Source organism: Orbicella faveolata, unplaced genomic scaffold, assembly GCF_042242905.1.
Source record: "Orbicella faveolata isolate gen_17 unplaced genomic scaffold, um_ofav_v1 contig_24, whole genome shotgun sequence".
Taxonomy (NCBI): Eukaryota; Metazoa; Cnidaria; class Anthozoa; order Scleractinia; family Merulinidae; genus Orbicella; species Orbicella faveolata.
The window spans coordinates 28,478,204-28,492,046 of NW_028301552.1; the positions used below are offsets into that span (position 1 = coordinate 28,478,204).

General features: G+C 37.5%; 1 protein-coding gene and 2 long non-coding RNA genes across 3 annotated transcripts; 1 reads left to right on the forward strand and 2 right to left on the reverse strand.

Moving 5' to 3' along the window:
• Nucleotides 1-437: 437 nt before the first annotated feature.
• On the forward strand, nt 438-4,038 carry LOC110064699 (uncharacterized). The gene is made up of 5 exons (XM_089291934.1): nt 438-704; nt 873-970; nt 2,270-2,321; nt 2,727-2,817; nt 3,343-4,038. The coding sequence occupies exons 1-5, from the start codon at nt 653-655 to the stop codon at nt 3,488-3,490; spliced, it is 441 nt and encodes a 146-aa protein (XP_089148060.1). The 5' UTR covers nt 438-652; the 3' UTR covers nt 3,491-4,038.
• A 3,601-nt stretch (nt 4,039-7,639) lies between these two features.
• On the reverse strand, nt 7,640-10,479 carry LOC149111205 (uncharacterized). The gene is made up of 2 exons (XR_016207954.1): nt 10,433-10,479; nt 7,640-8,460 (listed from the first exon to the last, which is right to left on the reverse strand). It is a non-coding gene; the product is annotated as an uncharacterized LOC149111205 (long non-coding RNA).
• A 16-nt stretch (nt 10,480-10,495) lies between these two features.
• On the reverse strand, nt 10,496-13,625 carry LOC110040170 (uncharacterized). The gene is made up of 5 exons (XR_002295621.2): nt 13,476-13,625; nt 13,248-13,272; nt 11,788-11,844; nt 11,187-11,261; nt 10,496-10,555 (listed from the first exon to the last, which is right to left on the reverse strand). It is a non-coding gene; the product is annotated as an uncharacterized LOC110040170 (long non-coding RNA).
• Nucleotides 13,626-13,843: the final 218 nt, after the last annotated feature.

Below are 13,843 nucleotides of genomic sequence, written 5' to 3' on the forward strand. Positions count from 1 at the left end.
CTTTAATTGAGACAAGGTACCCCTTTCTTAACCGGCCCGTATTATAAGGGAAATCTTCTTGTCATTTTCATACAGCTTAAAGTGAGTCTGTTTGAAATATTCTAGTTAAAGAGACAGATTTCCCTACCCTTTCATATACTTCAACTTGTGAATTATAAAAATAGGTACTCAAAGGGTACGTGTGGGATACCTCATTTGCATTAACGGACATTAGGCGATGACAGGTATTCCACACAAAAAGGTACCCCTTTCGGGCAGAGCCTCCCCATATCGGCCATTATAGTAAGTGCTATACCTCACCCTGGACGCCTTTTTACATTCCTAACAGAGAATTGTCTGTAATCAAGGTCTATAAGAAGTTTCAATCGATTACCTTCTCCGCCACCCCCACCCCGCCCCCCCGCCCCCCTACCTGGCCCCACACACACAAGCCAAAAAACAAATTGCATATACAAGAACCATATAAGAGTCCAACAGCCGAGAACATTAACCCTCCGGAGGGTTCATCTGCATAAATGAGGACGTTTGGGTCGACCCTTTCGAATCCCCCAAAAAGTCCCCAGACCATCGGCCGTGGAGCGTCGAAGTACTCAGTGGGAGACTGGTACCAAGAAGGTTGGAACGCCTGTCTGAAAGTCAACTCGGGCTGTTGATGAGAAGTTCACAGATGCAACCACAAGAAAACTGGAAAGAATTTGTAGAAGGTATTCGTTTAAACTTCATTGTTTTGCTTTATGTAATTTAACTCGAAATATCTCGTCAATGATGTGAAAACCAAACGTTTAGATAAGCGTATTTTGCCAATTGCGAGTTCTTGTAGTTTCTGTCTTGTAGTAATTTTGTTAATAAGTCAGTTCACTTACAACGTCTAGCTCACTTGCTGGTGGGACACATTCTTGATGGTCTGATCGTCTTGACTAAACGGGGGAACTCAATCTACTCATGCGGCAACCTTAAGGATCTTCATCAGGTAATTAAGTTAAGCTAATTTTATCATAAGTTCAAACATGATAAGCGAATTCAAAGCTTATTATATAATTATATTAGAACGTTTATATTGTATTACACCATGGCTAATTCACCCAATCAAATTGTAAATGATTTTACTGTGTATTATATTGTTCTGTTATCATTGTAAAACGATTCTTGAGTTTCTTAAGTTTCTTTTTCTTTTCCTTTCTTTTCTCATCGAAAATTTGTAGTTATACTTTAGTTTGTAGGTCCACATCAGCTTTTTAGCTGCCTTTTATTATATGGCTCTGTCTCACAAGTACTGGGAACTACCCAATTCATGAATATGATTAGCTGAAATCGATATTGAAAGCAGTCTAGATTTTCCCATCTAGAACAGCACCTAGACCGATAATGTTTAGCAGTGAAAAAGTTACAAACTGAAATACAAAATTATTGTCTATTTTCTTCTAACAATACTTATTTATGGAAGTGCTAAAAAGTCTGATGAGAAAAAAAGTAAAGAGGATGAGCAAACTTTGGCAGAATTAAGCTCAGCTCATTGCCGTTCGCAAGCAAAATGACAGCTGGTACAAACCAGTTACCTTAAAGAACTTAAACTGTTCTTGTTTGCCATATAATAAACATCTTATTAACCGAGCTCAGTTGGTCTGTATGGAAGAATCTTGACCTCGGTTGTGTGTCCAGACCTCACTACGTTCGGTCTGTACTCAAGACCTCGGTCACGATTCTCCCATACAGACCTCCTGCTCAGTTATTAAGAGCTAATTAATGACCTTATGTATGTGTACTGGTACATGATTACAAAATATCTGAAATATTATCCTTTTGAGTGGAAGTTGTGAATTTTCATTCGATAATTGAGACTCATTACTTGACTAGAATTGGGCTATTCCATTTAATATCTGTACTCAGAAATGGCCATTAAAGACTCCCCCCTTCCCCTCAGATTTCTTAGACTTTCAAAAGGGGGGGGGGGGGAGAGATAAAAAAAAAAACGGAATGGCCCATTAAAGGCAATGGGTGTTTTGTCTGGGTTTAGTTGAGAGCTAGTGCCTGGGATCAACTCATGTTCAAGGAAGGGGGGGAGTTGGGTGGAGTGCTCTTCGAAAAAAAATTAATACGGTCAATCTGTAATGGGGTTTAATAAAGGTAACAATAACAAATTTGACAAATCTATGTCAGGGACTTTCTTTCACTTTTCCTTGACAGAGCAGTTAATAAGCTGTATAAAAGAATCTTGTATTTTGTATATAATTTATTGTTCAGAGTACATGCGGTTTATTTCTTTTTACAGAAATTCTACTCCCAGTTTCTTGTTATCTTTAATACGACTTCTGAAGAGCAAGGTAACCATACCTGACAAATGTTTATAATTTATAAAGTATTTCATTAATTTGTTAATTTATAAATATTTAAAATTTTCTGTGTGGTATTTTGTTTCTTCTCAAAGAGACCATAAATTCTGTAAGTTTTTTATAATGTGAAACATCCTATGATGGAAACCCAAGTTCTGTATCCCATTTCTTGCTGTCAACAACCTTTCCTCACAGTTAATTAAATTGTCAAAAAGAATAGCCTGCATCATCTTCACTCTGCAAAGGATTTGAAGACAAGTAAGGAGCTTTACGCCACAGAGATTAAGAGCGAGAAGAAAACGATCTAGGATCTTGTAAAAAATTTAACAGATAAGTGTTGTAACTTTAGCTAACTTCTCCACTGAAAATTTGTTTGTCTGTCTTCAATTTCCACAGAATCTGCACTATGCCAAAAGGGATTTGTTCTGAAGACTACCAAAGATGATCAGGAAATTAAGTACGTTATTTACAGCAAGAACTTTTGCAGGTACATGAACATGTAAGCATATTTTAAGCATCACATAGCCCTAGCCAAGTTCTAGCCCTACTGGTCTCTTGCATACATTAAATCCGCTTATCTAAAACAAAGGTATGGCAGAGGTAAAGAAGAGGAGGGACACAGTGGCTGTTACAATGTCATGCTTCAATAATTTGGTGATTGGCATTATCTTAAAAGAAAGCAGTTTCATCCTAAATGCAGACTTACAAAATAGATACAAGCATCTTCTGGTCCCTTATGTATGAGGGCCTGTGTGCTTGGAGTCTCAGTCACTTCGGGCACACCATGCTCCAAGTTGTTTAAAAGTTGTCATGTGTTCCAGAATACATGAAACATTGAACTACAGTAGGCTCCTTTTTAGGTGCCAAGCACTAAAGAGAGTTCGCACATTATTTTTATTACCAATCTTTCTTTATAGATAATTGTAGTTTGTAGTATCATTTCTTATCTTTAATTCGCTAAGCGGCTAATCTCTACTAGGATTATATTAATTTTCTGCATTTTCATCTTTAGTGTTTATGCTATGACGAGGCATAACAGATCCGGTATCTTGGTCTGTAGTCTACCTTATGGTGTCTTGGTAGCAACATACTCGTTTCCATGCACCAGCGTGAAGGCAATAGAAATTGTGGAGAAGGCTTGTAAACTACTCAGGGAATGAGGGATTCACATAAGAACAGGACAGTATCATTTGTCTTTTGGACATTTGGCCAAGACCATTGAAGCCTGACAGCTTTAGAGTACAGTACACTATCAAGAAATGTAAGGACAGAGATTGTAGGATGCAAGGAACTGTTAAAAAACAGTATTTCAAGTTAAAGGAATTTTTGTTCGTTTTTTCTAATCAAAGTGAAGCAACAAAATGATGTGTTGAAATGGAGAGGAATCTAGGAGTGAATTAGGCTATGAACAGGCTCAGGCTGGGAGGGTCTGACTGCAGCTGGAAGGGCCGAGAAGGAACTTGTTGAGAGTGAAGTCATGGGGAGTTGGGGTGGAGGATAGGCATGGCATCAGAGCCTCTCTCTTCTCTCCTCTTTCAAACCACTTTCTCTTTGCCCTATCCTCAGGTCTTGGGAAACTTTGCATAGCCATTTATGTCTAGTTTACAAATAGTAACACTGCAAATTTGACCGGTTTCCCTGATTTAACATTTTCTTGTCACCACTCAACTGTTTTAACCTGGACAAAATAAAAATGTCTTTCCCTTGATTTCTTATTTTGATGACAGTTGAAAAACTGATTGATGAAATAAATTTCAACGCAACATCATTATCATAGCCTTTTCTAGGCATTTGGTTGGTGGGAAGCGGTACAGAGAGTGCAAAGATGGATGACAAACCATTCAAAGCCCCCTGCCTCTTTGTGCTGCTCCTGAGCCCACGAAATGTCACGAACTGGCTATCAGTGTACAGGGCTTGACAAAAGTGCCCTCCAGTCATAGATTCTCCTCCTGGGCAAGTAAGTTTTCATTCTCACTTGCCCAATGGGGAAGGGATTAGGCAAGCTGTCTATCAACTAAATCATTAAAAGAGCAAACTGAGAATTGCCCAGGACAAGCAAAATTTGAGGGCTACTTGTACCAAGAGCTGTATGAAATTCAAATTTTTTTCAAGCCCTGGGTATCATCATAATTCACTCATTAGGAGTTCATTAAGAGAGGACAGGAAATTTTAATAGGAAATACAGTTTTGTTGACAAAGTTAATTTCACATATAAGATTGCTGTTACATTATTATTGAAATTATTGAAACTTTCATTTGCCATAAGGTTTTTCCTACATTCTGCTAAAAGTAATTTAGGCTGTCTTTTCCCCCTTGATATCACAAAATCACAACTTCACCCTAGATAGTTTGTCAATTAATCACTACATGATTGTCAAGTTGTGCAATTGTCTTGAAAGTTTGTTGAGTGTACTTGCCCAGGTGAGGAATTTTCATCGGTAGTTGAGGTTTTTGACAAACTGAGCAGGTCATCAGAGTATAAAAATAAAAAGATCACTTAGGATGCATTTCTCTGGCAAAATCCAGACCAGGATCCAAGATCACTTGGATCACAGTGCATCAAACTGAGGATTACTTGCCAAGAATTGATTCACCAGTTCCTTTGATACACCATGATCTGAGTGATCTTCAATCATTTATCCTGGTTTGGATCATACCAAAGAAATGCATTCCTAGGTTACTTAGGCTGTCACATTTGTTATCACCAGAACCACAAAGTACTCATTCAAGTTTCTTGTTTCTGAACTTTTAAAATGATTTCTGACATGGATATTATCACAATACCTTAGTCATGATTACCACCTCGTCACCTTATTATTTTATTAACTACATGTAAGTACATGTTTTAAAACATTTTTTTCCCATAATGTCAAGTTAAATAGTAAACTGCTGGTTTCTTCAAGGTATCAACCTAACAGCTTCGTTTTTTCAGCTGACCCTGTCACCTGCAGTCACTTATTGAAACTTGGCATTAGGTTCATGCTGAAATGAAAAGTAAAATACATTTGAGAAGTTACATGGCTTATCAAATTCTTTATATCACATTTTGCTGGATGTTATTAATGTGCTCAGCCTGATATTTTGCACTGGTCAGATCCAAGGAAGAATAAACTGTCACTACTTCTTTGGTAATTTTGTTTTCAATGAAAAACTACAAAAAAAAAAAAACATGTTTCTGTTGGATATGGGTAGAAAAATAGAAATGCAAACTACAAGTGGACACAAACCACAACATACCACAGGTGTTCTTTAAAAAATATGTAAGCTCAAATAACAGGTCAGTACAAAACGTAATTTAGAAATCAAACATTTCCAGTGGTTTTACAGAGCATCCAATATATACCAGTTAGTACTTTAACAAAATTTTTACATCTGACCATCATCGGTAACATTAATACTACCTATCAGTCATAATTTTGAACTTAGAAAATCAACAGTATAACAGTCATTTTATTCCCTCACACTCACCTATTGCATCAGATTTAAGTAGAAGTTTGGCCAATTAAAAACTTAAGGTCTTGAAATATTTGTCTCTTAGCTGTGATGAAAAACCTGTCAAAAATTAAACAAATATATACATTAACTTGCCTGTAACCATAAAGTTGACAATACTGTGAGATATCATTATTATGTTGTAGGTTCTGGTGTGCGGGACTCCCATATAAAAAGGTTGGGATGCTCAAGCTCATCGTCTTGCTTATTAGGGGTATAAATCAAGGATTCTGGTCTCACTTAGGGTGTTTACGATGAAACGCCACTATTTTTCGCTGTCAAAGTATGTTTTAGGGTGCACTGTCTCGACCAGTCTACCTCCATGGGCTCCTTTCCTGAACAGAGGCTGGTAACTGAGCCAATTCCATTTTAGGTTGTATCTCTTAGGTGTCAAATAAAGCTCGAGCCATGCCCAGATTGGTCTCCTATTGGGGTTTAATTTAAATTTTCGACAAGCATCCCCGACCTTTCTATATGGGAATCCCCTGCACGGGGGTTCTGAGGGTAAATACTCCCATTTATTACCTGTATATGGGCATGTGCTGCTGTGAAGGGTGTGGTTTTTGGGCCGTTTAGTCTGGGATGGGTATAACAATCAGACAGTTTTGGTCTAGAATAGGGTATAATTTACTGGAAAAGTAGCCAGTGTTTAAGTAATTAAGTCTAGAGCAGGTTTCTTCTCAGAAGTGACTACTATGTAAGTTATTGGTTTGGTTAGTGTATGTTGCACTATGATGGTGATAAAGTTTCTGCATGGAAAACAGCTAGTCTGGGATAGGGTAGGGGTTTTTGGTGCTTAGTCTAGCAGAGGGTTGCAAAATCAAGCTGATCATGATCTCTAGTATAGGGTAAGGGTTTCAGTGTCCCAGAGGCACACCCCTACCTAAAGATTTACAGAGTACCCCCTCCCCTCTGCCCCCTCCTCCACCTCGGGGGAGGTGTGTGTTGGTTTCCATAATAGGACCTGATGTCGTTCTTGTAATCTGTTGCTAGTCTGAATTTTGTACCTTCAGCCTGATACCTTCACGATCAGCCAGTTCAAATTCATGTAGAGCCAGCTCTAAAACGAACACGAAACCATACCAATCTCTTTATGGAAACGGTCCATACCATTACACTTTGATTGATTGTTTTGAGGATTCTCAGGCAGTTTTGCAGCATTAAACTTTCCATATCGGACAGTCAAACTGCTTGGCAATCCTCTCTGTTGGCAGCATATTGCCTCCAACCAGAGAAAGGCTGTTTCTCCACTTATAAAAGTATCCCACAATGAGAAGTTCATGTGTCTTCCGATCTTGTTCCTGTGAGTGAACGCTAGTTTTTTGTTCCCAGCTTCTGCTCGTGATTTCAGTTAGAACAGCTTTTCGGGAGGGGACCAGGACAAAATAAAATTTGACGCCAAAATTACCAACTGAACCCTCCATTTGTTCACATGACACAATCAATCAACTGTTGTTGTGCAAGTATTTGTGGTAATTTTTTCTCAAACGCTCATTAATGCTGGACTGGTTTGGGGGGCAGGGGAATTGCAGTGCATGGTGACACCTGATACTGTTACTCTGCTTTGATTGTTAAGGAAGAAGTGGGAAGGGAGGAGGTATCATGCAAACAGTGCAGCTCATTTTTCCCTCACTAAATTGTTGGCTACGAATGAGTGAAGGGAGCAGGGACACTTAATAAATTTCTTGTTCCAAAACGTGGGGTTAATAGTTCAAACTCTTAGTAAAAGGTTCAAATGTTGGCATGTATGAGATGTAAAACTTAAGTAAATGTTTTCATTGCCGACACGATTTCAACACACACTACAAGATAACATGTTAGGCAAATGGCTCAGTTTATTAAACATCTAGAAATCAAAATAAAGAGGACATAAAATAACAATCACAGTCAAAATAGTACAGTCAAACTGTAGTTCATGCTCAAAAAAAAGCACAGGATAAATTGAAGTGATCAATACTAAAGGAACTTTTGGAAAGTCAGAGTTAATAACATACAAAATAAATTCACAACATGATACTGCCTGGCAAAGGCATCATAACAAAATAAAGCAGGTGCAATATGAAGGTACCTACAGTGAAACCACTGCCTTTTTTTGTTTAAATCATGCATTACAAACTACATTTTGTAGACTGAGAATGTTGACATTATGCTTTAGAATACAAAAACAATGATGTGACTAGGTTCGATTAAAAGAAAATTAGTACTACCAAGTTGTTAACTTTATGAACATTAAGTCACAATTCAAAAGACTGATTAGACATGTATTGGTGATAAGGGAAACAGACTTAATTCTAGAGTCACTGGACACATGTGGTCTTAAGTGATGACTGCAAAGTTTCAACAAAAATGAAACCACATGGCAATGATAAATCATCAAAACACAAAAGCAACAGAAGCAACATTACTGCAGTGTAAAAGTTCCCTTAATGCTAGAAATTCTCAGTCAACAAGAAAACAAGATTATCACACAACATGTAAAAAAAACTGAATATTTCAAGAGGTTTATATGCCCAGAAGGTTCTCCACAGAGTTGCCAGATGAAATCACTGTAGTTCATCAAGGAGACAACCAAACATTGTGTTTTTGAGTTGCTCCTGTCATTCAAGATCATCCACCTGGCTTGAACATCTGGTTCAAACTGAAACCAAACAATAAATCAACATTCAGTATTTGTAAAACCCATTTTTCCAATCTTAAAATTATGTGGACAAATATGCTATATTAACTACTTAATAACCGAGAGTGAGGTCGTTACGGGAAAATCTCAAACTGAGGCCTTGCTGTATTGACCGAGCGATAGCGAGGCCAATATGGTAGGCTGAGGTTTGAGATTTTCCCGTAACGACCGAACGGTTGAGGTTATTAAGTTGTTTATTATATGGCTCATGAATTAAAGAAAAAAAAAATATTCGAGCGGAAGTTGTCAATTTACATCCGGCGATGCGCGCGTTCACCGATTCATTCATCGTCTAAAACTACACAGTCAGTGAACTTCACCACTATATTACGCATTCCGTCAAAAACACACATTTGTTTACGGGAAAAGTGATTGTCACAGCCTCAAAAAGGTATTTTGATATCGTGGTGTCACAACTTGATGGGGGAGTTTTTCCGATTTTTGGGGCGAAACATCAACGCATATAAAAAGGACAGAAAGTGCTTCAAAATAGTCCAAACCAATGGTCTTTTGGTGAAATAAAATACTGATGCTTACTATGCTTCAGAATGCACTGCTCAGAATAACTCGATCTTCGCATTCACTTTCGACAACATATCTTCGCTTTCTCCATTCTGGGGTTTATGGATGAACTTTTCAAGCCTTGTGAACTTCTAAAACTTCTTGCAGTTATCAGAAAGACGGCTACCGACAGAAACCGCCTGATTGTTTACATCTGATGATCCTGGAAGCTGATTTACTCTTCTATTCTATCTATTTGGTGAGAACTGTGACGGAGTGCAATATTTCGGTAATTGTTGTGACTAAGATGATAACTTAAAAGTTTCTTCATGGTGTTCTGCTCAGGATGCATGGCAGATCTGCCGATGGTGTTTTCCACTCAGCGATTTTAGCCTTACTTAAGACTCGTCAAACTTTGATGGTTTTTCACTAGTGCCCGCCAAGGTTACCGGCTGGTGGGTCAAAAACGACTTCTATATAAATTTTATTAAGGAAAAATCTCTAAACTGTTAGCTACTTGGAATTAAATTTACTTTCTCTTACTGTTTTTAATCGGCTTTCATTGTTTCAATGCACTTGAATTTTCAGAGCCGTGCTCTTCCTAATTTGCATAATCCGTAATCGGCCCGTGGGCATTACGGCTGCATAATGACCGCTCGGATCTCGCTCTTAGCCAATCAGAGCGTGCGTTATATCGGCCACAAGCCAAAGCCATATAATAAAAATCATTAAGGACTGATTTCTATTTATAAGATTAGGTAAGACTGCAGGTCAACAACTTTTTCAACATGAAAGAACACACACAAAAACAAAGGTGCACAGGTTAATTAAGGCAGGCCAAGGGAGGGAAATTTTCTCACTACCTCTCCTCCTCCCACAATCCCTCCAATTCACTTGATCTCTTGCAGTTCTTTGCATCCCGTAACTGTTTAAAACATCTATGAGCAGTTCATAAGCTCTATCAGAAAGTTATTGAGAAAACTGATACTGATCAAAACTACACTTGCTCATCAGGGTCGGGTCGTACAAAGTCCAAGTGGTCTAACCCAAGATAAGCGAGAGTTTTGTAACTTTTCTGTGAGGTTTTCCATTTATATTGTTTGTCTTTCAGTTATGAGCTTGAGTTATCTCAAATGACACAAACCAAAAGCACTAAAAAAAAAAAAAAAAAAAATCAGCATGGACATGGACGTAACCTTTCTACTCCAAACATTAGCCAGGTAACATGCATGAAAATCTTGGCTCACACAAGCACCTTCAGTTATCATGATTGAAAAGTGATGAAATGTGCGAGATTTAACCATAAGGAAGGCTCTGTGCATTATCTCTTCTCTTTTGGAAGGAGTAAGTCCAGGAAAAAACATTAACTCTGCAACCTTACTGGGATAAAAACTTTTGGTCTCTTATCAAGAGAGTTAAATTACGACTGTACCTCGACTGTACACACTCCCCTCAAACACGCTGATGCACACACTCAGGCCTTTGCAACAGCCTCTTTGATGGCACTCATGATCTTATCCCACTTGGCTCTGCTGTCAACATATCCATCGCCATTCTGGAAAAAAATATAACTGCAGAATGAAAACCTGCAAATGAAAACCTGGGCTACTGTGGGAGTAAAAGGGCTGATTTGTGTGAAGATATTCTACACATGACACAATTTTGTAGACAAATTGTGAGTACCAAGTAAATGCACTCAAAAAAATCTGTTTACTAAATAAAATGAATTCAATCTATTTTGGTTGGACCTTTACAGGGAGAATTACTTAACTTGCATTAAAACTAAAACTTATGACTTTTTGTAAAATCTCCTTTCAAGTAGCTGGTCAACATTCTCATTCCAGAAACTGAAAATCCTTTGGTCAGAACACAGGATCATCATAACCTCTGGCCAGTTTCAATAATTAGACTGTGCAAACAAAGAGTTATTTCTTAACAAAAACAAAAGTTTGACTACAACTCAAGAATGGGCACTCAGTACATGCCGCGAAAATTGCAACCAGCCAGAGATTGCCATGCCTAGTGCTAATCAAACTGATTGCAGGTTCTGGGGATGGAAATAATTTGCTGAACAATGGAAAAGGATTGAGTTGATTGCTTGATTTCTGCAAGTTGAAAAATGCAGCACAACTATATCAGAGGCAAGCAGAATATACTTCACAATTTAATAATACTGTATGTAGTACCTTTTTTGAATGCACAAGCTTTCCGCCCACTTCTACCTCCAAATAACCTGTGATAGTTGGTGTGCTTTCTCCTTTCTAAAGTACAAAGAACAATTTTATTTTACTAATAATTTTAAATTTTGCTGGCAAAACACTGAAAGCCACAAACATGTGGTTATATAGCCCATACACCACATTTTTATAATTCACAGGTATCCATGTGAAATAAAGTTTATGTATCTATTGTTAAGTGTTTTCAAAACAAAAAGAATTTTGACATCTTCATGACTTGAAGATAATTTCCTTCAATCTTATAAGAGGCAAAACTAGAAACAAATAATTAGCCAAGGTAAAAAAAGTTAAAGATAAATAGCTTTTGTAGCCAAAGATGAAACAAAAGTTTAGACTCCTCTACAGTTGTACTTCCAGTTGGAAGCTAAATCTGAAATTCTTAAACTTTTCAGTGACCTTAAGTCACATCTTTCAATTTCCCTGACCTCCCAACCATAAAAGTTGATAACTTTAACAACTCTGTGCACTATTCAAAGCGGCGATTCTAGTTATGAAAATTATTTCATCAAAACAAACAATAAGAGATTAATATAATGAATAAGTTACAAACCACATCCACATCATCATCATCAAATTCTCCCAGGATCTTTTTTTCAATTTCCCGGAACTGTAGACAATAATAACAGAAAGTAGGTAACAAAACTATTTCCTTGAGGTCTGTGCAAAATGTTATTTTTGTCAACTTAATATAAGGCATATGGCTTATTGATCAAGAGTGAGGTCAAGATGCTTAGATATTGGCCAAAATCCTTTTTGGCGAGTTAATGGACTGTGACATTGTCCAAGTCCACAAACACACAAAAGTAAAACACATGAGCACAGCTTTGAAAACCAGAAAAAATATAATGATAAATAATTAAATTGACTGTCTTTAATATCTCCTATTTAGGTTAAAGTATGCTTTAGAGGTGTCTTGCATCGAAGTGATGTGGTGTGTCTGGTTTAAAAAAAGAGATTCCTACACCCCTATATCAAATTAAAGATTACAGAACTGGCTGTCAAACTATACCAAGAATTATTCAATTGCAGCAAAAAGTTACAGCACATTTTCCAAACAGGATTAAAAAATTGTGAGTGACCATACAAAAATTGCTCTGAAAGAAGAAATATTTCAGATTAAAAAAAATTGCAGACACATTTTTGAGGACAAACAGACAAATTCCCTTTGACTTGTACAAAATGGTGAATTGGAGGCTCATGTTTAGAGGTTGTTAGAATGCAGTACAGGTGCATTTGGGGCAGGCAAGTGCACATTTTTATATTTGCCAAGGGAGTAACAGTAGGTGCGAGAAAAAAAATGGGTGAGTGGGGAGGACAAGGAAAAATTTCAAATCCCCCCCTGCCCTCTGCACCAACCCTCTACCAATCAAGCATCCAATTACAATCTAAAATGGCAGCATCAACAGCCCAGTACTTCCAAAATAATGCCTGACTAACACTTTGTATGGGGTATAGTTGTCTACAGTTAAACCAGATATGCTACATTGCTTAGATGTGAGACACCTCTAAAGAACATGATGAAAACTGGTAATATTGCCAATTCTTGAGACCATTAATGTAGCAATGTGATATTTTATGACAGTCCAAGAGTTTCAAACATTAGGAAAGTATGTAAAACTTATCAAAAAAAAAGTTAAATGGCCACATAAAATATATGTCTTAAAATTTTCAAACCATCAGAAAACTTCACATTTAAATAATAATCTCACAAGTGGCAATGATTACTAATTTCGTCACGCTTTGTTCCATTCCTGGCATCCATTTTTCACACGATTAACAAGGTCACGTGACAGGGTGTAAGGTCCTGACTAAACCCATCGAGTTTAAAGACTCAATATTCCAGAAATAACTGCTGCTTGAATTATATCAATTGTGATAAGTAACCAAACATGACCGTATTTCATTCCACACCAAGTCCAAACACAAGCATTTCCGCAAGACAGAACAAGCAATTATTAAGCCCAGTAGAATTTCAAAGGGATTTTATCTTAATACGCTGTTCATACACACCTTGGGCCCGTACCCTCATCCACCACTGGAACAGAAAACAAACTTCGTTAGTGCTTACAAATTCACGACAAACTGTGTCTTGTAAAGTGTACAAAAGCTAAGCTAAATATCAGTGCGTCATCAGATTTCACAGAGTCAGCTGCGCGCGTCATGCAATGCAATGCAAAACATCAATAAAACAGCTTGAGTCCAACACCACGAAAGACTGGTTAAAAAATGCATACTTACCAATAGGTGACCTTAACGATTACCGGCATGCTGCTATCGAAAAGTCTAAACGGTTTTCAGAACCTTAGAATTTACTGACACCTTGCCAGAATCTTTCGCTATCATTGCAAAAACGCCCTAGGGAAAGTTACCCAACATCCTTTTCGCGCAATAACAAAATTGTGCCCCTCCCCTCCCCTCCCAATTTACCATAAAAATCTTTTCTAAAATAAATATTCCCGTAAATTTTTTCTAGTACAGAATGACAATATTCCCGAATATGCCCGAATTATCGTTCGTTTTACTAAATATTTCACGTGTAAAGTATTAACATCAATAATATGCGCACTCAATGATTTTTTTTAGAATTCATGTCGTCTACCTCTCCC